The following is a 26,876-nucleotide window of genomic DNA, read 5'->3' on the forward strand; positions in this document are numbered from 1 at the left end:
CTTCCTTCTTCCACATACTATTTACACTAAACCACAGTAGTAAGAGCCCTTCAATTAAAAATAAAGGTGCCACAATCCACCGGTAAATGATTCATTTCCCATATATTCCGCCACAAACAGGAAATCAGCTCTCCACATCTACAGCCATCCTCGCTGCAGGTAAGTGCAGGTTTCCCCCTAAAGAGTTCCAGTTTATAGGAATTATTCAAAATAATTCCGAGTCTCAGCACTGCCTTTAACTACCCATAACAGTTCCCTCGGTTTGCTGCTTCTTGCTACCCGTGGATTTGCACCGCCAAAGAGGTTGTCATATTTCCATTGTGAGGAGCGTGCTTCAAGGAACCTTTTCAATGGCAGCTTGTCACACTGTTTTCGTTTCCAAATGAGAAAAACGCTGGAAATTAAGCGTATGAAGTTTTAGAACTGCGCAAGTTCTCTACTGAGCTGTGCGCCCCCAATTATATACCTTGATAGCCTCGAAATTATAAATTAGTCAAAAGTAAAATTATAAACCTGTAACTTTTCATAATTCAGCGCACGCTGGAAAGACAACCATAGGAGGCTAGAAGGGGGAAAGTACTTATTCCACTGCTGACAGCTTAATGAATGTTCTTCAGGTTTTTCCCATTGATTTTTTGGTCTTTTGTCCCCCTACATTAAAAAAAATCAAAAAAATCTTGTAGGGTTTACAATGAGCGAGTGTCTCACTTTTCAAAAGTGACATGACCACTCACCCCCCCCGACAATAATTAAGAAACTTTCTCCTATTCTAAACAGATACATGCAAATGTTTCATATTTGTTAGTATATCTTAAACCCCTTAAGTCTCAAATATATGCTTCTTCTAATTCTTATTTCTTTAAGAATGTGCGGGGCAGAGCTTACTAAAGGAGTTTGAACTGTTTTTATTTATTTTATATTAAATTGTAAATCATTTTGGGGTGCCTCATGGGAAGTGATTCGTGGATTAATAATAATAAGTTGCATTGGCTGAAATAAAATGGTGTCTGTGTGTGATCAGAATGGGCATCCTCTCGTGCAACGGTGTTTTCTCTTCCTTTCCTCACCCCCTCCCCAAAATAGAAGTCTGTTCCGCTGGCACACAAACACCACTGAATTTACCCAATGGAACTTATTTCCTAAAAGGCACATATAACAGTTTGTATGTGTGCCTACTCAGAAGTAAGCCCCATTGGTTTCTTTAGTACTTACTCCCTGGTAAGTGTGTACAGGATTGCAGCCTTAGTATAGCAAATTAGAACTGTTTACAAAATGTTCCCAAGATTTTAAAAGATGTTATATACATATTGTCTAAAATCAATGTCTTCAAAACATGCCTATGCTTCAACTAGAATCTTTAAAGGGAGTCTTTTAATAGAAGCATAATCAAATATCTAAGCAAGACTCTTGCCATTTAAATCAGCAAATGCTTTGTGTGAATGCTTAGTATTTATTTTTTAAGAGGTAATTTTTATTTCTAATAGCCAAGTTGCACATGGTTTCCCTAGCATCCCACGTTACAGCTTCAAAACATTGAAATCAAATTCTCTCTGCTTCCAAAAAGAAACCGCTTAGAAATTCCTCTAGAAATCTCAGTGTTGGTTTTTCCATAGTGCCTCTTTACTAATTTTCCTTGAGCTACATAAATGAAACTGACAGATCACTGCTCAGATAGCAGCCACATTCCTCCCCCAAAATGTTGCCTTTTTGCTATTCAGCAGTATCTGAATACCAACAAATGCTAAATGAAGTCTGACATGTACCCCTAAGAAACAAACTTGTAAGTTGCAGCTTCAAAGGAAACCTTGAATAAATAGGACACATTGTGTACACCCAGGCTAACATCCAACATATGCTTAGGTTTCCTGATGCTTCTACAGACCAAGAATAGCCCCTGGTAAAGTCTGCGATTTGCTGCTGCTGGTACATCCAACATTTATAATGTAGCTTTTTTTGTTGTTGTTGTTGCCTGTATAAACAAATTTAAAATGCAATTAAAGAAGGCTAGAGCAACAACAGCCTACAAAGCGAGAATATATAGTAGAAAATGAAATACTTGGCAGGTCACTGGTTTGATAAATAATTAGGGAATTAAGAGGGGGAGAGGAAGGAATGGAGATCTGGTACCCAATTTTGCATTTAAGTTCCTTTTTTAAAGGCAGGCATAAAAGTGTTTGAGCAAATGATCTGGCTGGGGGCGGGGGGGGGGGAGAGAATAAACCCTTTAGTGGGCTGAATCTACCCAATGTAAAACAAGGGGACAATAGCTGCTGCGAGGCACTTCTCTTTGCAGCCAGTAGATGCTACTAACAACACAAATTATAACATGTCTTATAACGTCTAAGAAGCTGGAACAGATGGAAGAGAATACAGAGGAGGTACAAAGGTGTCCCATCACCATATAAAGACTGGAAGGGTCCACTCTCAGGTAATCAGAAACTGAAGACCTCTGGGCCAAATCTAGCCCCCTGCAGATTCCCTAGTTGGCCATCAAGGGGCAAGAGAGACTGTGGAGTGTGATCTGCAGCAACAGTATCAGAAACCAGCTTGGATAGCTCACTTGGATACAGCATAATGCTGGTAGTGCCAAGGTTGCAAGTTCGAACCCTGTATGGGTCCGCTGCATTGGACTAGATCAGCCTTTCTCAACCTGTGGGTCACCAGATGTTGTTGGACTACAACTCCCATCACCCCTAGCTAGCAAGGCCAGAGCTCAGGGATGATGGGAGTTGTAGTCCAACAACATCTGGGGACCCACAGGTTGAGAACCGCTGGACTAGATGATCCTTAGGGTTCCTTCCATCTGTACAATTCTATGACACCAGGTAATATAAGGCTGTGGGAAGCAGTCAGGGCCTTGGCCCTCTCCTAACTTCACTCTCAAAGCAACCCTCCAAGGAAGCTGGTTACCAAACACTTTTTTTCCAAAGGCACGAGCTGCTACTTCATTGGCACTTTCTAAAATTCCACATTTTATTTGAGCGAGTGCCTAGTTCTCAGTACCAAATCATGATAACGTGGCTGGGGCATGCTAAACGCAGCTATCAGGTTTGGAGAAGGCTAGCACAATGGCCTTCCGCTGTCCCAGCATAACCAATGGGCAAACAGAGTTTGCATGACCTTTATTTTTTATTTAAAATAATCTTCTTTTATCTTCAGCAAAACCTTCCAGGATAGCTAAAATCCAAAGTGGTGCGTGTTTTTAGTAAAAAGTGGTTTCTTTTATTTCTTGTTTCCACATAGAGCCAATAAGTTTGCTGAATCACTTAGCACGCCACACTCAACCCACGGCTGTGGCAATTTGCACGCATCACAAACAATTTGTGTGTCCCGCTTCCTATGCTCACAAGCCAGGCTGTGGGGGGAAGGGATGGCTGGCCACCCACAGAGCAATCCTGCAATTTTGGTCTTAGCATTTTCAGCCCAGGAGAAGGGACCTGAAGAAATTTCTTCCATTTGTTTGATTGACTCCTCACCCAAAGTTCGATGCCTGTGGGTGGGTGAGGCCAGAGGCGAAAGTTCATGAAGAAACCAATGTCTACAGCAGAAACATTGCAGCCATGCAAAAAAAAGGAGGGTCACAGAACCAAACTGGTGAGGTGTAGCCCGGGGACAGTACCAGAGGCCAGATAGAGAGTCCCCACCCCTCTTCTGAATGTTAATACAGTGGTACCTCAGGTTAAGTACTTAATTCGTTCCAGAGGTCCATGCTTAACCTGAAACTGTTCTTAACCTGAAGCACCACTTTAGCTAATGGGGCCTCCTGCTGCTGCCGTGCTGCCGGAGCACAATTTCTGTTCTCATCCTGAAGCAAAGTTCTTAACCTGAAGCACTATTTCTGGGTTAGCGGAGTATGTAACCTGAAGCGTATGTAACCTGAGGTACCACTGTAGTAAACTTTAGGAAATACACTCATGGTCCAGGTTTACAGAAGGCAACTGAAAGCAGAAGGTAGATCAGAAGAGAGGGATGCAATAAACAGGGAGCTGAGACAAACAGAAAGAGGAAACAGGAATAGACCAAGGGTGGTAGAGCGAGGGTCAAAAAAAAAAGGGCATCAAAGCAGGAAGGCATAGATTCCTACCAGTTGCTGCTACCCCACTGATAAGCAGCTAATTCTTGGTTCACACTAATCAAGATTCAGGAAGTTATTCCCTCCTGAGGCAACAGTCCAGGCCTAGATGATCAACAAATTCCAGAGCCAAGCTCCTACACACTGTGCAGGAGAGTAACAACTATCAAGATCTAGACATTATTTTTTGCTGGTCGGGATGAGTGTGGGAGTGGCTAGGTTCATATGATCAGAAGCCATGTGCTGCACATGTAGCTTATAGGAACGTGGGCACCTACAGCATTCAACCAGTTCAGCAGACAAGGCAGAAAACCCAAGCATGGTTTACAAAGGCCAGAACATGCATGGACCAAGCGCACTCCTTCCTTTCTCTCCTCTGCTCCCCTGGCTTCAGCACTTTGATCCTGGCTCCTCCTAAATTTGGAACTGTGGTTCAATGTTGGCTTACTAAGATGTGAGGCAGTGCATGCTTTCTCTAAAAAAGGGTCACATCTGGCAAGCCAGCCAGTTGCAAAACCTGGTCTTTTAGGGGAAGGAGCAACAGCTTGCTTGCCCTCATCTATCCCAAAACTGCCACCAGACATCTGTTCAGGGTTTCCACAGCCTCTATGTATCTAGCAGCTGGAACAAGAGGAAGAATTGAGTGTCACCTGCATATTGACAACATTTCCGTTCAAATCTCTGAATGACTACTTCTAGCAATTTTATGTAGATATTAAAGAGCATGGTGGATGATTTGGACTTTTGAGGTGCCACAAAGGCTAGCAGTGGCCATGAAAATGGAACGGAAGTCTTTCAGCACTGTCTGGTCTATTTATCCCACCAGAGAGGACCACAGCCACCTCCTAATGATGTTGATAAGATGCTGAGTGATCCAGGAGATGCCCAGTGCAAGTCATCCATCCAGGAAACAAAATCAGGCCAAAAGTCAGACTGAAGTATTATAAAACCAAACGAAGAGCAGGATTTTCTAGGCCTACTATTTAAGGTTATTTTAACCAGAGGTGCCAAGGGACTTTTTGCGGATTGAGCCCCCTGCCCAATATTAGAGGTTATCTTGCTCTTAACGAGCAATCAAATCTTGAAAAAAAATTAACTTCCCAGTTTCTATAGTTAAGTAATATCAGACAATTGCTATGAAAACACACAGAGATGCAATACTGGATCTCTGCTCTGCTTGCAAATCACTTCAGCTCACCAACCAAACTGAGCTTCAAACCATTTGATGAAAAATCTAGCCTCAAAACGGATTTTGCTTGCTCATTATTGACATGACAACAATCTTACTAGATCTCTGACTGCCCAAACAAAAAGCACACAGCAGCCAATGCTGTTCTTGCAGCTAAAGAGACTCATACTTTTATAAGCATTTCAGACTCCTTGTTTATAAAATGAGATTTGGCACAGGCTATTTTAGTTAAGAGAAAATTAGTGTTCAAGTTTCGAATTCATGCTGTGAGCCCCCACCATTTCCTTAACTCTTTCATAGGGAAAGAGAAAAATTTAAGTGCCCAAAAGGAAAGGAAAGGGGACTGCTCTTAATTCAAGTTCTTTCTGGTAAGAAAGAGATAAGCAAGGGAAAGGTTGGTACTCTTAAACAGAACAAACCAAGAACCATCACTGCTTATTTCAGATTACTGATGCTACAATGCTTCTCACTGAAAATTGATAGTATCTGTTACAAAACTACTCTACAGTTTAGGATGCAGGCTTGGGATAACTCAAGTCAGATGGAGAAGCACAGATTGACCCAATTTGCATTTCCGCTCAGTCCACAATGAAGCCATTGTATGACTGTTTCACTACGCAGCCAAATCACAGCTCATCCCACATTTAATGTGCCTTTGCAAAGCTTCCCAAAAGGGGGTTGGCAATACAGCACCAGATTTGTGGAGAGTGGGATCTGGCTGCATAGTGAAGCATCAGGCAGCCTTCGTGCTTCAATGTGTGCGCATCTTATTCATGAACATTCGGAGAGACATCCTGCTAGTGCAAAGATGGTTTGCTGGCTACAAGAGGGGCTTTTTAAAAGAAATAAAATGCAAGGTTATACACTCTTGCCCCTAACAGTGTGGCGGGGGGTGGGGAAGTTCCCATAAAAACACCCAGTGAGGAAAAACTGATAACAAAAAGCATTCCGTGGGTCTTACAAAGACAAGAAATTCACAGTCGAGGCTGGCCTTTAGTACGTAGGAATGGCAGAGAGCTATAAGAAAGTAGTTATGTGGGCACCCTGCTGTGGAAATAGTTGCATTCCAACATCACAAACTGAATTTCTTGGCTTTTAGTAATCTCTGAACACATTTGGTAGAGGCTGCTTCCCCCCATCGCTTTATTAAAATGTATGCAGGTTCAACTCCAATTCAATGTGCATGTAACATTTCATTTTGTGCCCAAAAATGCAGATGGGATGCTCTTGAAGAGTCATCCAAGTTTAGTGAAAGAAGCTACTGAAGAGTTCTTTGCTCAAGAAACTCACTGGCGGCTGGCTAACCGCACCTCCTTGATCCTGACTGTTGGGCTGACACGTCTACCATAACTGCCACACATTTACTACTGGTGCCCTCACACGTGGCGTCGCTCAGGAATTCTGACAAACCTAAAAATTGGTGCAGGGGTTAAAATCACTGCAGTTTTTAAAAGGTTCGGTCTGCCATATTGACTCAAAATGGTGTCCAAATGTTTCCAAACAAATGGAAACCTGTCCCTTCACCTCAGGCACCATCATACAAAATGCAATCACAATATTGTAAAGAAGTGTCCAAATGCATAGCGAACAAACATCTTTCCAAAACCTAAAGCAGATGCGGAGGCTTTGTGGATGGAAACACAAAGAAGCCCACTTACAGGGGAGCAGACTTGGAGAGCCACAAAACTCAGAAAGCACAAGTTTACTCTACAGACGGCAGATATGCGACATATACTGTCCTCTTTTCATTAGAATCACAGGGCTGGTTCATATATGCATGCACTTAAATGCAGTTAAATGCATTTGAGTTGACGCTGGAAGATATGGAAAGTTCTGACAGGAAATAATAGATCTGTGGTGGCCCCATCACCCACAGATGTCAGTTATAAACATATACAGTATATCTGTCTATGAGTTAAGAACATGTACAGATGAACATGCCCTGGAATCACAGAAATGAAATACATTAGAAGAGCCATTTGGTCCAATCCCTTGGCACACTTCCTAGTGGATGATGAAGGGCCATCAACCACCCATGACTCAACCTAGAAGAAGAGATGCTGCTGGAGAGTAGCTGCATAGGAACTAGCTCCACACAAATGAATCAAGCGAGTAAACCGATTAATAAAGAAGCAATGGTCTTTGTTTCAGACTAATGTTTTAGTTTTTTAAAAAATAAATAAAAGCTGTTAGGTAGTTAAGAGAACATACCATCATAGTAGACAATGGCACCTACGAGTTTGTCCTTCCGCAACATAGGAAAGAGTTCCAGGGCTTTTGATTTGCTAAGTACGTAGCTGCTTTTCAGACACTGGCTTCCTGCTACAAGGTCATAGAGTTTAATTCCCACCCAGTAGTACGGCAGCTGCCACCACCTACGAGAGGAGACAGAGGGAGGGAGATAAATCAAGGAGCACCATTTCACATGCCTGGTTTCTACTGCATAGTCTTTCAGAAAGGATACTGCAAACCACAACTATATTTCTGAAGAGTCAAAAGAACCAGAGTGGGTTTGGTGTGTGTGGGAGAAGTCCCATTCTCGTCTCTCGGCTTCCATGAAGCGAAGTGTGCAACTTCTACAGGTCAATTCTGAAGCCTAACGTATCTTAGAGGGTTAGTACAAGGACAAAACACTGCGTGAGGACACTGCAAGACATTTTATTTCTTGGGCTGCTGCTCTGTTTGGTTTTGTGATTGTTTTATTGCATTTTATGGTCCTTATTCTGAACCACCTTGAACTTCTGTAAGGTGGATGGTTTTAAAAAAAAAATCAAGACTGTGAATTACAAACCAGAATATATCCACTCCAACTCTCACATGAATCACACACTTATTAGGTGACCTTAGGCAACTCACTATTCTTTCAGCCTCACACCATGGCCCCAAACTTGGTCCCCTTGCAATAGCCAAAGTAAGACATGAAGAAGAACACCAGCTGCCCAATTCAGGAACAGTGTTTTAGCATCCCCTCTCATGTCCCTCTCAGACTTAATGGCCCTTCCACCTTCCTCTGACTGAGAGGATGTCCCCAGTGACATCTCCAGCCCCTCTGTCCTGCAAAATTGGACAAAGGTCCTTTTAAAAAGCTTCCCTCTGGAATTTGTATTCTCAAAAGGCGAGACATCCGCAACTGCAATGGTGAAATTTTTACCTCCACAATCAAGGATGCAAGCCTGTCACAAACTGAAGAACATAATTAAGGGGGAAACATGTTAAAATTCATTCCCAGTGACCCAGATTGAACAACCACCCTAAATGAAGCAAATTCAGAATAAACATCAAGTGACTTACTTGTAAACAGGAAGCATTATAGGCAGAGGAGAAGATAAATGAGGTGCGATCTCAAGCAGGTTGGCACGTTCATGCAGGGCTTCTTTCACCATTCTGTACTAAAAAAATAACAACACAGAATACATTCTTGATTATGTTGCCAGAGAGCATTCTTCCACAGCAATTCTGTCTATCCTCTCACAAGCACCTTAGCTCAAAAGACTACATTTTCTCTAGGAACGTAAACTAGTAAGGATCTAGCAAACTGGAAAAAAGGCTCCAGGATGGGCTACAACAATATAATCAAACATTTAAGCTAATTCCCCCTGTTGTTTGTGTCCCGAAAGGGCTTACTCCCTTAACACAATGTAGTAGTTTGCAGATGTATTCAGAGAGATATTACCGAAGCAGGCGAGCAAATTAGCAGCAATGATTTAGCAAGAATTACCTTCGAAAGAAGAATGGCAGACGAAACTGATCGATTATGCAGAGATAGAGAAATTGACAGCAAAGAACAGAAACCATGAAGATCAAGTATTTGAAAAAGATTGGAATAAATTTTTATATTATCTAAAAGACCACTGTAAACACTTAAAATTACTGGCAGGAATGTGAAGAGCTTATAATGTGAAATGTTTATTATATGCTTTTTCTTTTATTTTTGAATAATCAGGAGTTGGTAATACAAAAATATGCAGTCAATTCTTATTAAAGTAGAAACCCATGAAGGGAGGGAGGGATGGAGGTCTGATGATCTAAGTTAAATAGTAAAAATGTGACATGGAATATTGGTGTAAAAATTGTGGGGGAAAATTTAAAAATAAAAATAAAACAACAATGATTCAGCAAACCAATGTTATACTGTAGGGAGAGCCCTTCTTTGCATTCTGAACTTGCAATCTGTCAAAATTTAGAATACCTGAGACAAAATTACGAAAATCTTTCTCCGGGGTGTAAAGAGCAAGATATGTCACCCAAGTGTTCCCAGCTACCCCAACAAGGAAACCTATCAACGATTATCATACGCTGTGTGGTGATATAAGGTAAAGGTAAAGGGACCGCTGACCAAGGGAGCCGGCGTACAGCTTCTGGGTCATGTGGCCAGCATGACTAAGCCACTTCTGGCGAACCAGAGCAGCACACGGAAACGCTGTTTTACCTTCCCGCCGGAGCGGTACCTATTTATCTAACTTGCACTTCGTGCTTTTGAACTGCTGGGTTGGCAAGAGCAGGGACCGAGCAACGGGAGCTCACCCCATCGCGGGGATTCGAACCACTGACCTTCTGACGGCAAGCCCTAGGCTCTGTGGTTTAACCTACAGTGCAACCCGCGTTCTTGTGTGATAATATAGAGGACCTAAAAACATTATTGGCACTGAAAGTGAGATGCCAGAAGGAAGTGTCTTTTAGTTTCCTGTGCTCAAAAGCATATAGCTCAAACAAATCAATGACGAGGTGCTTAAAATTAAAATCTGTCAATCCTGATTTTGACAGGGAAGCATAGTATACGCTTGTCCCAAGCTTGAGGCCTGTCTGTACCCATGCTACACCACTGACCTTAACCTTAGCATATGTATCAAAAGATAGCAGCCACCTGATTCTTCAGGAAAGGAGCAATCTGACCTCTCCTTACAGATGCTCAGGTTCTATAAATAAAGTTGGCAAACAGCAACAACTTCACAGATATGGAGCATGTGCAGTCAGATGGTAGGTGCATGTCAATTAGGGTGGGTAGGGAGTCTGAGAATACTTCCTGACAGATGCCCTCAAGGGGCAAACTGGCAGCCAAATACACATGTGGATTCATTTCTGCACAGGAAAAACTGATCAAACATTTTTTACTACCCACTGATGACAATTTGGTAGGGACGATCAGCGCCAAAAAAGTAGTTTCAGACTGCTGGCTGGTGATCCCTGACTTGAATGATAGGGGCGCACCGATGAGCAGCACAAAATGTGATGTCTTGTGGCTTCCTGTTTTTGGACACGACACCCACCGAGGAACTGAGGGTTCTCAGCTAACTCCTCTGTCGCCGTCAGCTTTAGCTACACAACACCTATTCTGTTGTGAAGATACCCCTTTAGACACACACCCCAACGGCAAGTACGAATTGTGGAATTATAACACATATTGATCCCTCAGTGATTGCTGTCAGCCATACAGAAGGGTATAGGAAGCATGCAGGATAGAGCCCATTGCACAGATAGGCCAAAGGGGATTAGATGTGCCGCACATCAACTGATTCCCCTGAAAGAAATCGATGCACCGTGTCTATAGTTCCAATCATGAAGGCCTTAAAACCTTTTCTCTGCCCCTTTACAATCTTACCAAAGCAATCAAGATGCAATTATTTAAAATCGGCAAAGTAAGCACCGTGCTTTGATCTGCATAGTCTGTGAGAACCTAAATGTACATACCTCCTAGGACTGTAGCACTTCAAAATGCAGAAGATGAATTATTTCTTAGATTACACAAACCTGTCAAAACATTTCTTGCATGCAGAAAGCTACTCTGATGAGAAGAAGGATTCTAAATGTACCATCAGTTCCAGGAATACTAGACACTCATTTCAAATGCACTGTGAACTCTGGGCTGGGCCGAGGGACCTGAATTTTACTGTAGATAATTCTAAAGTTTGTTACTGGAGTTTAATATGATGATGATTTTCTCACCTCCACCCCGCCCCCATGTATTTCTTCCCCAGCTCCTCAATTCCAGCTGTGTTCTCTGCTTGTAAAGACAGGTTTACTACAGTTACAAAAGCCCCCCAAAAAATATGTTTCATTCATATTGAGATTTTACACCAATATATTGTTTTTCATTGTAGAAATCTCAGTGTGTAAATGTCTCCGTTTGTCTTCAGATTCTGACTGGAGGTTACTGCAAATTCTACAAAGACCACCAAAAATGCATTTTTTAAAATGTATACTTTGGTTTCCCCGTGTTTTAAGGGAAATAGTCCCATTTAGATTTGTCATAAATTAGATATTAAGTGCTGCCATTTTTTCTCTGAATCCACCCTGCATACAGAATGCTTTGCCTAATGTCTGTGGCAAGCGACAGAAGAATGTATTCAAAACCTGAGGTATATTAAAAACCATAAATGTGAGAACAAATTTAATTAGAAGAGGAGGAGGGAAATCAGCTAGACAGGTCTTTGCTTTACAGCTACCACCATAAAACAATTACCTGGTCAAAATCCAACTTCATGATGGCCGTCTGAAGATATCTCACTCCGCCATGGATCAATTTAGTGCTTCTGCTGCTGGTCCCCGATGAGAAATCATCTCTTTCTACAAGGGCTGTTGTTAGGCCTGCGTAACCAGAAAACCAAATTAACTTCTTAAATTACACAATTTGTATGTAATTCATTAAAGACCCTTCTCTAGGGTAGAGACAACCGCAAGAAAAATTACACTGAACATGGATGAATTTGTATTCAATGCACACAGCGCCAGCTCTTTGGCCATGAAGAGTAGCTGCTTCTTCAGGGAAATCTTTGGGAAAAGAAGTGATACAGGAAAATAAGTACTGTATTAGTACTTAGAAAGGTAAGTACTATATTAGTTAGGAAAAAAAATGTGTGAAGAGCACCAAGGATTCTGTAAACAAACCAAAACCTAATTTCTTCTCTTTCATTTCCCTAATACACAAGAATACTGAAACACCTTAGCACAATACTAAGGCTACAATCCTATAGGCCAGAGGGTTTCAACCTTTTTGAGTCCACGGCTCCCTGTGGGGAAACGCGCTCCGAGCCTCAGAACCCAATTATATCACCCCTTGCCTTCAGAGCCAGCAGCCCCTCACCACTTTTCGGACACCCTCCCTTGCAGAGTGTTCCCTCAGCCTCCTCTCCTCTTCTCTCCCCTGGCCAGCCCCAGAGGCACCATTCGCCTGGGGAACTTGAAGCCAGGGCTGCTGCAATGAAGAGCCATGCAAGCCTTTGGAAGGCATTGATGCAAAAGGGCATCAGAGGAGGGAGGGAAGGAAGGAAAGAGGGACAGAGACCGGTATTGCCCATGGCACCCCTGACCATCATTCAAGATGCCCCATGGTGCCATGGCACACTGGTTAAAAACCACTGCTGTAGGCATTTCCCTAGAAGTAAGTCCCACTGAACTCAGTAGGGCTTCCTTTTGAGCAGGTGCTTCCAGGACTGCACTCTAAATAAGATTAAAGTTGGACTGTGCACAGCACTCCAGCCAGGACCCCAGTTTATCATTATGTTCACATACTTAAAATCGCTAACTACAAGGGCAGCAATATTTAATTAGCTTAAATAACTAATCAACTTCAGCTTTAGTTGAGGGCAAATTTTAAGATATCAAAATTAAGGACACAGTTATTTGTTTGTTTTTAGGCTGCTTGAATTATTTGCTTTACTGCAAGAAGGAATGGAAATGACAGATTTTAATGGTGGCCTTTCCTTTTAGCAATGAGTGATTATTAAATTAATACAATGAAGTTAACAAACATCTATTTTAGTCTTCCTTCAATATATCAAAAAGGCACCTGTTTTAAAGTTTCAGTAACATGAAATATGTTATTTACATCTTTATAATTTAAAAGCCAATGGATTAATCAATAAAAATCCTGCTATCACTCGACAGTTATTATCACAGAGATTAGTTATCCTGCAATACACCTCATCTACCTTTTTGTATACACAATAAAAGTAGCAAAAGTGAACGAAAAGAAAAAGATGAAGGCAAAACCAGGGTTCCTCTCTTTTCTTTCTGCCATACACACATAGAGGAGGAATGGATTCCACTTGAAGGAGAAGAGGGTTATCCTGAATATTTAAGGTCAGAGGTGGGCTGACTTCAGACCTACGCAGTCGACTTTTCTTTTTTTCCTTTTCTAGTAGTGGAGAAATATATGCTTAATCTGCAGAAAAAAGGGTATTCAGCTAACTTGTTCTGTCAGCGCAAGGATTTCAACTTGAACAGTAGAACTTTCCTCCCTCTACATGCCCCTAAATCAGGGGTCAGCAACCCGCGGCTCCGGAGCCGCATGTGGCTCTTTTACACCTTTGCCGCGGCTCCGGGGCGGATACTAGCGAGGGGAGGAGGCGCATTGTGTGCCCCGACACTCCCCACTGTTTTAAATGTCGCAATGGTTTTGCGGCTCCCAGGTTTTTTTTCCTCGGTCCAAGTGGCTCGTTTTGTCTTAAAGGTTGCAGACCCCTGCCCTAAATCTATTCTGAGGGCTCCCCTAACTTCCCAGAGCAGATTTGGGTACGGTACAGGGAACACCCAGGGAGAAGGGGGTGGGAGATCTGTTGTGCAAACAGAAATCATCGAGTAGATGAAAGTTAGTTAGTTTAACCTCCAGTGTGTTAGTAAAACTGAATTACTGTGTCGAGAAACGATGCATGTCTAAAAAGCGTGTCACCAACATAAAAAGTTTGGAAAGCTTTGCAATAGACATACTTTATGCCATAGAATCCCAACTACACATTCTTGCCCAAGTGCCCTGCTAGTTAACGGTCCAATTATATTATTTCCAAGAATCTGAGCAAACCAGCAGCTACATAGTAGCTACATAGTACAGTACAAATTGGCCAATGATTGAAGGCTTGCTAGGGGCTCCTTGCACTAGTGCATACAGTGCATAAATAAAAAAAGCTAATCGTCTCATTCCTACTTCCAGAGGAAAACCCAACAGGGGACAATCACAAATAAGAAAACGAGTTATAAGCAGAAGTGACCATTAGAAGTAGCTGAGATTTATGAATGAAACTCAAAGGCCGATTTCATGAAATTGTTGCCGATGGTTTTGTTGTTTATTGTATGCCACCCTGGGTGGGATATAACTATTCAAAATAAAATAATCAATTTAAAAGGACTTGGGACATCTTTTCCCTAAAAGCAGGCATGGGGAGACGTGAGCCAGAGTGGTGTAGTGGTTAAGAGCGGTGGACTCGTAATCTGGTGAACTGGGTTCGCATCTCCGCTCCTCCACATGCAGCTGCTGGGTGACCTTGGGCTAGTCACACTTCTCTGAAGTCTCTCAGCCCCACTCACGTCACAGAGTGTTTGTTGTGGGGGAGGAAGGGAAAGGAGATTGTTAGCCGCTTTGAGACTCCTTAGGGTAGTGATAAAGTGGGATATCAAATCCAAACTCTTCTTATTCTTCTTATTTGAATCAGGACCACTGTACTGGGAGATGTGGAAATTGAAACTTTAGAAGGTGCCATTTCCCCATTTAAATTCCCACCTCCTAAAGCTCCAATTAGCCATAAAATTGGCTGGGAGGAGAAGAGAGACAGCATATTTGTGTTTTCCCTGCTTCAGGGTTTTTGGGTACAATAAGAAAAATGTTGCAGAGGGAAAGAGTTAACACTACCCGCCCCCCACAGCGCCAAATGATGTAGCTCTGATTCCTTCAGGTCTGACTCCTTCAGGTCCTTCAACTGATTTAAGCAAAAAAAGGGGGGTGTCATGAGATCCAATCATTTAGTTTAATGCTAAGAAAATTCCAAAATGTTAAGGGGTTTATTGCAACATTGAAACTGATATGTTGCCCCTTCAGCTTCTAGCATGGATTAGCTAAAAGTGAAAATGTATATATTACAGACAACAGGTTACTGGATGAAATGAACTGCACCCCAAGATCCAAACAGGCAATTTGCTCACAGGTAACTTTGGTGCCAAGATCAGTTGAACTTTCAGGTATATTTTCAAAAACCAAAAAGGTTGACTTAAATAAACACTGAGGAAGAAGTTGCACATAACTACCATTCACACCAATTGTTAACTTCCGGGGGGGGGGGCGCGAACCATTAGTAATTGCAGTGTGAAATACATGAATTATCAGGAGATGACGATCAGCCACAGGCAGACAAACACAGACCATTACTTGCCTGTTTCATAAAATGTAGTAATTCACAAAATAAATCCAATTAAGATAAGCACCTAGAGGACTGGAAACTGTAGTCTCCAGGGGGAGGTAAATCATAGCGATATAGGAATCTTTTTTTATATAGCAATCCTTTTAAAACTAAAAGAAAGTAGTAAGTTCTGCTGATGTTGTAACTTTTTAACAGTCAGTGCTCTCTCTTCCCTGTGGCAGTTTCTCAAAAGTGTGCAAGAAAGAAAACAGGAAGGAAGAATGAATGAAAACAAGTACAACAAGATTCTTGCAGAGGTTGCTGAAGAGAGCAGGATGACTGTGCATATCCAAGGAGGAAATGCAGATGATCCAACACTGTGAGCTCTCCTTTCACCAGCATCACCTTAAGGATTTTGCAGAGCTTTATTGCAAAAGTCTAGTGCAACAACTACATTAGCCTCTCTTGGTCTCCCTAAACTTTCATGTCCTTAAAAAAAAAAAAATCTAATTATTCCCAGCAACTTTAGAAGATCAGAGCAATTTATTTTTGTCAAATGTGACTGAAGATTAATGGATACAATCAGGAATAATTTGGCAAAAACGTATCAAAACACAGAGAAAGCAGAATTTGTTAAGTGAAGCATCAAACTTAATATGAGTGCAAATCCCGTGAATGAAGAGCAACAATACACAATTCATTAACCAAATGCCTATGATTATTTCACACTTCAGAAAACTACCAATACAATCAAAATATATAGGAAGAAAAGGATAAATACAGATTAGTTCAGTGTTGTTTTCACATCTAGTTCTACCAACGTGGCCAAAAAGAAACATCCCCAAATCTTAAAACACATTGGGAAGCTTGATTTAAAATAAAATAAAATGTTTCAAGTGGTGGTTTTTGGGGGGAGGCGGGAAAAATTGCCTCTGTTTAAGGTTAATCTACTATACTATCAGTAGGCTTAGATACCACACTTCCAGACTACCTGAGTACAGTGGTACCTTGGGTTAAGTACTTAATTCGTTCCGAAGGTCCATTCTTAACCTGAAACTGTTCTTAACCTGAAGCACCACTTTAGCTAATGGGGCCTCCCGCTGCCACCGCGCCACCGGAGCACGATTTCTGTTCTCATCCTGAAGCAAAGTTCTTAACCTGAAGCACTATTTCTGGGTTAGCGGAGTCTGTAACCTGAAGCGTATGTAACCTGAGGTACCACTGTATTGTGTTGGAATGTGCGCAGGTTGGCAGCAAAAGCCAGCACTAAGGACTTGTGGCTGAACCACCGACTTTTGTCAAAGGCAATTAATGATTCCTGTCAATAGACTAGTAGCAGGTGGCAACCAGAATTTTGTTTAATTCTCTTTTCTGGGGAAAAAAATGTTACTGGGTTGATCTTTGCAAGAGAAAATGAACCCATCAGCCCATTAGTGCAGCCGATGATCAGGGATAACTGGTGCTGTAACTCAACAACATCTGGAGAACAAGTTCCCCACACCTGCTTCATAACCGAACTAACTCACCAATCTTATTATTTTCTGACCCTTTAATAATGGGCACTTTGCTGCATCCTCCGCGTCTATGACATGCAGTTGTGGGGGTAACCAAGAAGTCATGGGCCCATTTTAAGTCCAGTCCCTGCGATGGTTGTGACAGATCTATTCCTTGGGCCAAAGGCAGTATTTCAAAAGGACTTGGTTTAATTACAGACCATCCCATCCCAGGATTTACACCATGCCGGAAAGAACAGCGGTCTGCTAGTATCTGTAATGCAATTTCATTGGAAATGTATTTCACAAAGAATAAATAGAGTTGGGAAAAGAAGATGGCAGTTGGCAATTGCCAGTTGGGAGGTTATTCTGTTAGTTCTATCTTGAATGTAAAGGAGAGAAGTATGGGGATTTCATGCAGATGCTGTCTAGAGGAGTTTGCAAACACTTGTTCCTAGCCTGACAAGTAAAGATTTATATTCAGCTATTTGTGTAAGACATTATATATATATATATATATATATATATATATATATATATATATATACACACACACACACACACACACACATCTTACACAAATATATACATATACATACACACACACACACACACATATATATATAATTTTTATTAAATTTTCTGTTTTATACTTTAAAGCACTCATTTTTACATCCTTAAGATATCAATGACTTCCCTTTCCGTGGTTCATTTTACAAATCATAAATCCCTCCTTATTTTACAAAAACTATACCATTCAGCATTCCATTATTATTGTATCCATCTAAACTTATTTTCACTGTTGAATTTAACTTAATGCTGCCAGCCTTTTCAGCCATCCACCATTATTTCCCAGATGTTCAATAAACATTTCCCAATCTTCTCTAAACGTATGTTCTTCTTGTTCTCTTATTCTCTTAAAGTCTGCAAGCTGCACATGTTCTGTCAACTTAAGTTCTTTGGTTGGGACCTTTTCCATTTTCGTAAGGCATATATTTTTATCACAACTAGCTAACACGGCCTACTTGTGGCTGGGGGGGGGGGAGAATCCGGGTCACGAAACTCTACCTCGACTAAGCTTATTCTGCATGCAGATTATTATTTCCTCAAATTCCTGACTCCGAGTTTCCCACACCCTCTGACAACAACACCCTGACATTTGCTGGATGGCTTTAAGTACATTCAGAACACTTGTTCAGATCTCGGGGACAAACGGATGCCCATGCGTGGCACAGCTGACCTCGGTGTGCAGGACTCACCTCTCGTAACAGCGTCTAAAGCACAACCGCTTCCTGTAGCACCTCCGCCTATGATAAGAATGTCAAATTCACAGGTTTCTCGCAGGGCCTCAAGCTGACTTTCTCTGGAGGGAAGGGTGCTGTGCATATGCAAGGGCCGACATTCCGAAGCTTCGACAGATGCTAGAGCACCCTGCAAAGGTAAGAAAGCAAAGTGGTCAAGAAAAGGCACAATGCTGGGATTTTAAACTGAAGCCGCTGGTTCAAATCCCTTGCGTACCACAAACTCACCAGGTAGTTTCTTGCAATCTACTACAGCCTCGGTCCTCTGCCAACAATACAGGTATAACATCACTAGGCTTGTCGTAATGACAGTTAAATTCAAGTGTGCATTTGTTTTGTACGCTTAAACAGTGCTATATAATGCCGGGTGTTATTAATATTAATCTGAACTAACTGGGGGAATTAAGATTGTCAATCAGATTACTATAAATTTACGAAGGTTGTCCAGCATACTAACAGCGAGGCCACTCATATTTCACTTTTCAGATGCTGCTGTAATAATAATAATAATAATTTTATTATTCATAGCCCACCCATCTGGCTGTGTTTCCCCAGCCACTCTGGGAGGCTTCCAACAGAGTATTAAAATACAGTGGTCTGTTAAACATTAAAAGCTTCCCTAAACATGTGTAAAATACACGTGTGATACCATCAATTAGATTAGCGCATGCACGCTTTAATGGCCAGGCTTCCATAACCAGTTGTGATTTATTTTTTTAAGTCCTCATGAAATTTTCTCTTCACATACACATTATTGCAAAGCAATTTTCTCTAATATGATTCGTTTTTGTACAATTCACAAATATATGCATTTCTATGCATATTTTACCCTAGTATACACATTACTGGGCTTGAGATCTGTATTGCAAAATTCAGAGAAGTGTGAATTTTGAAAGATGGCTGTGTTTCAGTTCTCATACTGTTTCGTAAAGCGAGAACTAGATAGGGTCATCCTTAAATGTGAACTGAATTCCTCCCCCATCCCTATTATAAAACTTATTTTAATTCCTTTGAACTTTCCAAGCTCTTGTTTTCGGAGCGGGAGAGCAAACCATAACCGTCTCTTTCACAAAAAAGCAAGTGTGCTCCTGAAAAATCTGTTGGTCATATCCTACATTTTCATCACCTCCCTTATTCTGTTTATCTTGTAGTGATGAATATGGGCCAATTTGAATTCCATTTTGCCACGCTTCCCCACAGAAGTAGAAGTAAAAAGGAAGGCATAGATCCTATTAAAATGTGCTCTACAATATATTTTCATAAAGCTGACTTCATGTTTGGAAGCCACAGCATTAGTGGCTGTACGCCAAGCCAAAGACACGAGCAACTCCCAAAAAGTCACGACTGCGTTTTCAACTGTGTAGACTGAATATGATACCTTGGTACTTACTATCTGTACAGAAGATGATATTAAAAGGCAGACATGGGGGACAGGTGGCAAACCACATGCACATTTCAGCTGCTTTGAATCAATCCACTGACCAAGCTTCAACTCACATCCATGATACTCATGACATTTTTTATATTTTGCAATGTTATATTATTCACTTATGCAAACTCCTATTCTCTGCTTCTAGCCATGAAAGAGAACAGATGAAAGAAATCTGATGGGGGATGCAATATTTACCTGGAATTAAGTCTCATCAAATGCAATGTGACTCACTTCTCAGTAAGTGTGTGCGTGTGTGTGTGTGTGTGTGTGTTTCATCCTTCATCCAAGGATCACAGGGTTGTTTACAATATAAAAACACAAAATACATAACATAGTAACAAACAAAAACAATACCCTGCCTCCACACACACAGTTTAAAAGGCCATAGATTGTTCAATTGGCCAAAGGCATAGTAGAAGAGGATTGTTTCTGCCTGGCACCTAAATCTATATAACCAAATCATAGAATCACAGAATTGTAGAGTTGGAAGGGACCACGAGGGTCATCAAGTCCAACCCTCTTCAATGCAGGAAACTTTTTCCCCAATGTGGGACTCAAACCCACCACCCTGAGATTAAGAGTCTCGTGTTATCTGGGCAAGGAAGATGCTCCTGCATATTCTTTTGGAACTGCAGCACCTGGGAATAGTAATGGGAGCCCACCCTACTTTTACAGGTGATGGATCACAGTATCATTTTTCTTTACATGCACCACAAATGAGCCCTGAAGAATATTTCCAAGACTAGGGGCTGGTTTAGTAACTATTAAATCCTCCATGCTGAATGTCACCCTGAGATGGGGTGGTATGGAGAAAATAGTGGAATGGACATGGAAACCGCAGTCAGAATCAGGATCAGGATTGTAGAATTGGAAGGGACTGTAATGATCGTCTAGTCCAAACCCCTTGCAATGCAGGAATATGCAGCTGTCCCATATGGGAATAGAACCTGCAACCTTTAGCAGCATGCTCTAACCAACTGAGCTAAGCTGTGTAATGCTGAAGTCTTGCAGCAGAGATGTGCCTGAGTACAAGGGCTCAGTTGTTTTGCCCACCATGATGTTTACCCATCGACACAGTAGCTCTGGCCAGGCATTATGCCTTTTATGGTGTTGCATCCCTGGGAATGATTAGTGCATAAACCGGGCCAGGCTCTTAGCTCTTTAAAAAAAAAGGGGGGGGTTCATCCAGGCTTCTTCTAGACCCAACAACTAGCATGGGTTAAATGTGGAAAATCTTCCTGTTTCCATCTTACGAAATATCAGAGCATTCTATCCCAACATTATCCAGGCATATGGTATGAAACATCATTACCTTCAAAATAGGATGGTAGTCATGTAACCTAATCCCAAAATCTTGACAGGACAAACAATTTCCTGTTAACTACCTACTCACAACGGCTGCCCATGTCTACGTGCGACATCATCACAAAATCTCCTCTCTGCTAGCAGTATTTGGCTTCTCCTGTTACTTAAACCAGCCTAAAAATATATGGGAGAGAACTGCAGTAAATGGTAAATGAGGCAGAGCAAGTCCAGATTGCTCCCTATCTTAAGAGGGGTGGTAATTGTCTCCTTTGCCGTTGTACCGATGCATTACCACTTCCTGTGCCCTGAGCCAAAAATTAAGTTATGCAACTTAACTGAATCTTTAGGATGTATGAAAATATAATAAGCTAGCCAAGCAGATTCATACCAAATCTTCTAATCGATCTGTGGAAGTTCACTCCTTCATTTCTGGAGTTCATTACTATTATTATTATTTTAAAGTGTTGATAAAAGCTTTTAAAAGCTTCATTTTCAAGTGAATACAGTGGCAACCGAACAATACCAAGCCCGAAAGAGATGGGTGACTGGCACACTTGCAGAAAGCAGCCTTGTTACAAAGGAAATGAGATGCGTCTAGGGGATGTACAGTACGATCTGTGTGCATGCTAATTGAATTATGTCTTCTCTCGGTGCTGGGGAGCGTTGAAAAGACTCATTTAGAAAAAGCCAAGAGACCTCCTGCACCGGGTAGCCAATTAGAGCGCGTCTTGGGGCAACATCCCTTCTTGCATCTTGCAGGCACAGGGGTCTTTCGCCCTGTCATCTGCGTGATTGGCAGGCATTATTAAAAAGAGGACAGTTCGGCTGCCAGACATGCCCACAGCTTAGATATGTCAACACCGTAAATGGGCTGTCCTCCTTTGCGTCAATCCCCCCAGTTATATCCCACCTGCTGTCCTTTATCGGGTGCATGTAGGCAATAGCTGTAAGGGGGACAGCACGGCACAATGGATGTGCAAGTTAGAATAATGTGGAAGCGTAAAAATCATATGCTGCTCTCTTGCCAGGCCCTTTGTCTCAAGCCTTCACAGACAATGTACAGGGTGGCTTTCCAGATTCAGTTGTTATGATGGAGACACGTGGGAGAGAGGAGGAAGAGAAAGTGTACCTTCTTTCCCCCTCCCTCTCTCACACCCATCCACACTTTCCACTCCCCTTTCTGGTGTTGCCACAGCTCTCATGCTCAGGGCAGAGGCCGCTGGCTGGAGAAGAGGGCAGACCAGCTCCACTGAGGCACTACCACCTCCTCAACAACCCTTCTGCTTGAGATAGGAACCTGTGGACCAATCTCATGGTGGCCTGGTTTGTGCAAATATGAGGGATCCCAGAGAGGAGCTCACAGTGTTAGAAACTCAGATATATAAGCTAGGCGCCAATGGCTCCTTAAAGCAGGGTTACATCGCCAAAATTGAATGGCCAGTTGCCGTTTGGGGACAAAAGGCTCGAAAGTCATAGCTTTCAATATGACTTTATGGTTCCCGAAATTCGTTCTGATTGTGCAGATAAAATATAATGGGTAGAATTCTACAGGCTGTGCTGCTAGTGTGTGAAAACAGTAAAAATGCAAGGATCCCCAGGCATGTACCTCCAGATGGTGGAGATGTTAGGCGCCATGCTGGCCCCTGGGTGTCTGGCAAATTTCAAATGCCGGGAGCTCACAGTTGCTCTAGTCCTTTTTTGCTGCCATGCCATGCTGCACTGAGCTAAAGTTTGTCTTACCATGTCATTCAAAATGGGACTCACAGTTTAACTCTCTCATTACCAGCCTCGAGCTCTAATCAAGGACCACAGATCCTGGTTAGTGAGAACAGAAGACAACCACAAGCCCTGGATGAGACAACACGCTAAGAAAATTTTTGGCTTAGTTCACTGTAGTAGTAAACAAAAAATGGGAAAAAGCAAATCTGCTACAAGAGACAATTTGGGTGGAATGCTGAAACAAATAACATTTACAGCATAGTTAAGGAGGTGCCTGAGTGTGCGCTAAGCCATAGTTAAGGTCAGTAAGCCAACAACAAACCATGGTTTGCATGGAACTGACAGAGAAACTTTCCACACACTAATATATCATGACTCCTGTATGGAGCTTCTCAGTAGCGTCTACAATAGATAAGGAGCCCTTTGGATGGGTGTAGATTGATTTCATTGATGAAGTAACCAGTGCTTTTTTTCTAGAAAAATAGGCTCCAGTACTCACCATGAAGTTGTTACAGTAAGTGTTACACTTTTTAACACTAAAAAGAGGTCCCAGTACTGCGTGCCCTTGAGTACCCCCTTTCATAGCACTGAAAGTAACTATGAAGAAACAATCTCATCTCCAGCACATTTCCAAGAAGCCCTGGTTATGCAAATGAACCTCTAGACATAAACACATCAGCTGCTTCAACAACAACTGAATGATAAAAACAAATATAAAGCCATCCATCTACATAGTATTTTACAAAGAGTGAGAGGGCAGGTCCCTGCCACAAGGGAGGTACACTTTATAAGCCTGGAGCTCTTTGTATTATTTCCCCTTCTCCTTGCAGAATAAGGAAAAGGATAAGGTTTTCTCCAAGCCGCTATAGAAGAAACCCACTATGAATAAATGATATTTATTTAGAGTCAGTTATGCAAGTATAGAATGTTTCATAGAAGTACAAAGCACACAGAAGCACAGGCCTCCACAGACATGTTTTTAAAGAAGAAATGGGGATAAGAATACACAAATGTGCACTTCACATTTGATGCACAGTTTGTATATTTTGTACTCTGGGAAATACAAAAAAAGACCTGAGAAAGAACTAAACTTGAAGTATGGAAAAAAATCAGGACAAATATATATTTTACCATTTCTAATAAAGGAATCTCAGAGTTGTATTCAGTGTAGAGCTACGGAGATCATTCCATCAGCATGAGCATTTCTGCTTGCTGGACTGAATGCTCTCCCCTCTCCTCCCATGGCCCACTGTTCTGGGGTTCTCCTGACCCTCTGGAACAGATTTGGGGACTGTGTGGGAAGAGGACAACAGGGAAATCCTGGTGCTTCAGTAGGAATCATTGTGTTGGCTTCCACTAATGCAACTACTTAGCTGAGCACAGCCCTCAGTGTGAGAACTACAAGTAGAGAATGGAGGGCTGCAAGGTCAGAAAAGAGGCAGGTATTTAGTCCATTCTCAACTGAAGCTTCTCCCACTCTGCTTAACACAGCACCATCCCAGTACAATGTGAGTAGTTTCACTCATTCATTCAACTTAGTAGCTGCTTGTCACCCAAAGGTTTTCAAGCGACTTACAGCGAAGGAAAATATACAATACATATTACCATTCTAATACATTAACATTTCATGTAATGTAACATTCATTTGGGGGGGGGCATACCAGCTGTATAAATAGTCGAAAACAACAAATAATAAACAACTCAAAAGGATTTTCTGACCCATTAATTAGCAAATAAACAAAACCTTAATCTCCCCCAGTGCAAAAATCACTCACATCGAACCAACACCGCCCCCCCCGTTTAATCTTCCCCTCCACCCAGAAGTCTGGTGTCAAGGCCAGCTGTTGCAAATCAGTGGTGGGTGGGTCCAGCGTCCTCCAGCAACTCTCCTCTCCCTTCAGGGGGAAGCAGGAAGATGATAAGAAAAGTTCTACCTGCTTTGCAGCTGACCCAGCTAATGCTCCTTCCCTGCTGCTGGTGGGGTGTGCTATTAGAACGAGGGAGCCACATATTTCAAAGGCTCCGTTTATAAACTTCTGCACAATTTTTTTAAAAAAATGCATCAATCAGTTTCTACTTACATGCTTGTTTCTATACTGAGAAAACTGGGAGAGGCCAAACACAGTCGCTACAGCACCGCCTCCAATGAGGATAGTCCCTTTCACGACCCTCCGAAAAGCCATTTTTTAATCCTAGGAAAAGAAAGAAAACAAGAATGTTCACAACCATACAAAGTCAGGGAAGAACACTTCTCTAAACCAGAAACAAGAGAAACTTGAGGAAGTAGCTGCCCTCAGAAGAGGAAAAAAGAATACATACAGATATGATAAAGTGAGCTGTATACAACTTCTCAGCCACAGTGGTTCTCAAAGCAGTTTGCGGTAATAAAAAGAGATTTTTAGGCACATGGTAGTTATCCAGATCCAGAACCAGAATGCCAGTCAATGGGATCGTGTGACCCCTGGCTCTGGTTCCCCAACAGGCAGCAAACAAGAGGGGGGCTGTGGGGAGTCCTCTCCCCAATCTATCAAGTGCTCTTGCTGCTTTGAAAAAATTGTCTCAGTAGTTTTCAGCCCTTACAACTTCTGAGACAATAGCTGTGGGTGGCCCTAAGAGAACATTGATCCATAAATTCCTCCCCGCCCTAGCATAAGCACGTGAGTGGCAGTAAAGGGAGATAGTAGGGGAGACTTGTTAAGATGCATGCAGTTCTCACATGCAATCCATTTCAGGAACTTTTCCCCTTGAACTCAAACACATTCTGGAAACAACACATTGGGAGTTAGCCCAAAGACAGCAAAGAGAAAACCCCAAACAATGCCATTGTATCAAAAGGGAATTATCGGATTTAGTAAAACAAAAAATCAAATTGGCGCCAGCTTTCATGAGAAACGCACTAACAACAGGCACATTTCAAAACATTTTTAACTAATGGAAGGATTAAAGTATACAAGCTCTAACTAGTATACATAGCAAAGATAGGAAGCCACAGAGAGAAAGAGAGAAGAAAGGGCACTAGTGAAGACTAAGAGAAGGGAGATACCAGAAGAAAAATGAATGCTACCTAGAACTACTCGCTGTAGAAAGAAAAGAGGGTGTTGCCAGGGGTAGAAGGAAGTTCTGATAGTGATTTTGTAAGGTTCACAGGAAGATTTTAGGATCAGAATCAATTGAAAACAAGCGAGAGACTTGCAACACTAGATGAGACTAAGGATTTTTGCAGCAGAGCAGTAGCGGATAGCTGCGGGTGGCGAGGGAAGAGGAATATGAAATTTTGGGGAAACCCAGCCAGATGAACAGGGTGTAAATAATAAATTTATTTTTATATATTATTTATTTTTATATCCCTGGTGAGGCTTTAACTCTCAGATCTTATTCATTCATTTTGGTCTGCAAAGACTGAACCTAATCTCATGCTTGCAAACTGCCTACCCAATTGGAGTTTGGGGAGAATTTGAGAGAATTCTGATACAGAGGGTATTGGAAGTGATGCAAAAGTTATTTGTGAACATAGCATACATCTATAATCACTTAGCCAACTTGTGGCACATCCATCATTTCAGTCTCAACAGAATGAAGTAGACATCATACATATGTTTAACCACATGCTGGATGATGTTATGCTGTGTCCAGATAGGGCTCTCGTTTCAATAATATATATTAGCATTGCTCCCCACATATGTTCCAATGCTAACAAAGGTCTTTAAAGGGCTTTTGGTAAAATGCCAGAATCTATCACTATCAATTTTGCCAATATATGAGCCACAGTATATTTTTAAAAAGGTGGTTCAGTGTGTTTTTAAGTGATTTTGTGAATGGACACTTTTTAGCTTATTTGTGTTGCTTTAATAAGTGTTTTGTTATATCTTGTATCTCTGTATTTTTATCCTGTTCCTGCTAATTGCTACCTTGGGGTGAAAAGTGATGAACAAGTTTAATAAGCTAAACTACAAAAAAATTGTTAAAAGCACCACCAGACAACTCCAAAACTAGCCGTGGTTGCATCCATCTTCTCCCCATCCCAAAACTAAACTCTGCAAAGGGAAAAGCTACTATTATTATCTACATGATGTGGCTTTCCTTCATTTACCCCATCTTCATGAGCCAGGTGATTTCCCCCCCCCCCAAATAATTGAAACTTTGGGAGACAGTGAAAGAAGAAAAGGACACGGGGACAAATTTCTCTGTTAACAGTGAGGACCAGCTTCCTTCTCTGGTCACTTACCCCCCATCCAGTGTGGCCTTTCCAAGCTTCAAAG

General features: G+C 41.8%; 1 protein-coding gene across 3 annotated transcripts in view; it reads right to left on the minus strand.

Annotated features, from left to right (window-relative positions):
• GPD2 (glycerol-3-phosphate dehydrogenase 2) overlaps positions 1-26,876 on the minus strand; it is an 86,132-nt gene that overhangs the window by 48,996 nt on the left and 10,260 nt on the right. For all 3 annotated transcript variants that reach the window (XM_083579028.1, XM_083579029.1, XM_083579030.1), the window contains 5 exons: positions 24,699-24,809; positions 18,120-18,291; positions 11,722-11,846; positions 8,553-8,650; positions 7,473-7,636 (listed from right to left, as the gene is read on the minus strand). In XM_083579028.1, the coding sequence (XP_083435154.1) occupies positions 7,473-7,636; positions 8,553-8,650; positions 11,722-11,846; positions 18,120-18,291; positions 24,699-24,800 (661 nt within the window). In that variant the 5' untranslated portion in view covers positions 24,801-24,809. The remainder of the gene's footprint in view (positions 1-7,472; positions 7,637-8,552; positions 8,651-11,721; positions 11,847-18,119; positions 18,292-24,698; positions 24,810-26,876) is intronic.

Source organism: Podarcis filfolensis (genome assembly GCF_964270895.1).
Source record: "Podarcis filfolensis genome assembly, chromosome: 1".
NCBI lineage: Eukaryota > Metazoa > Chordata > Lepidosauria > Squamata > Lacertidae > Podarcis > Podarcis filfolensis.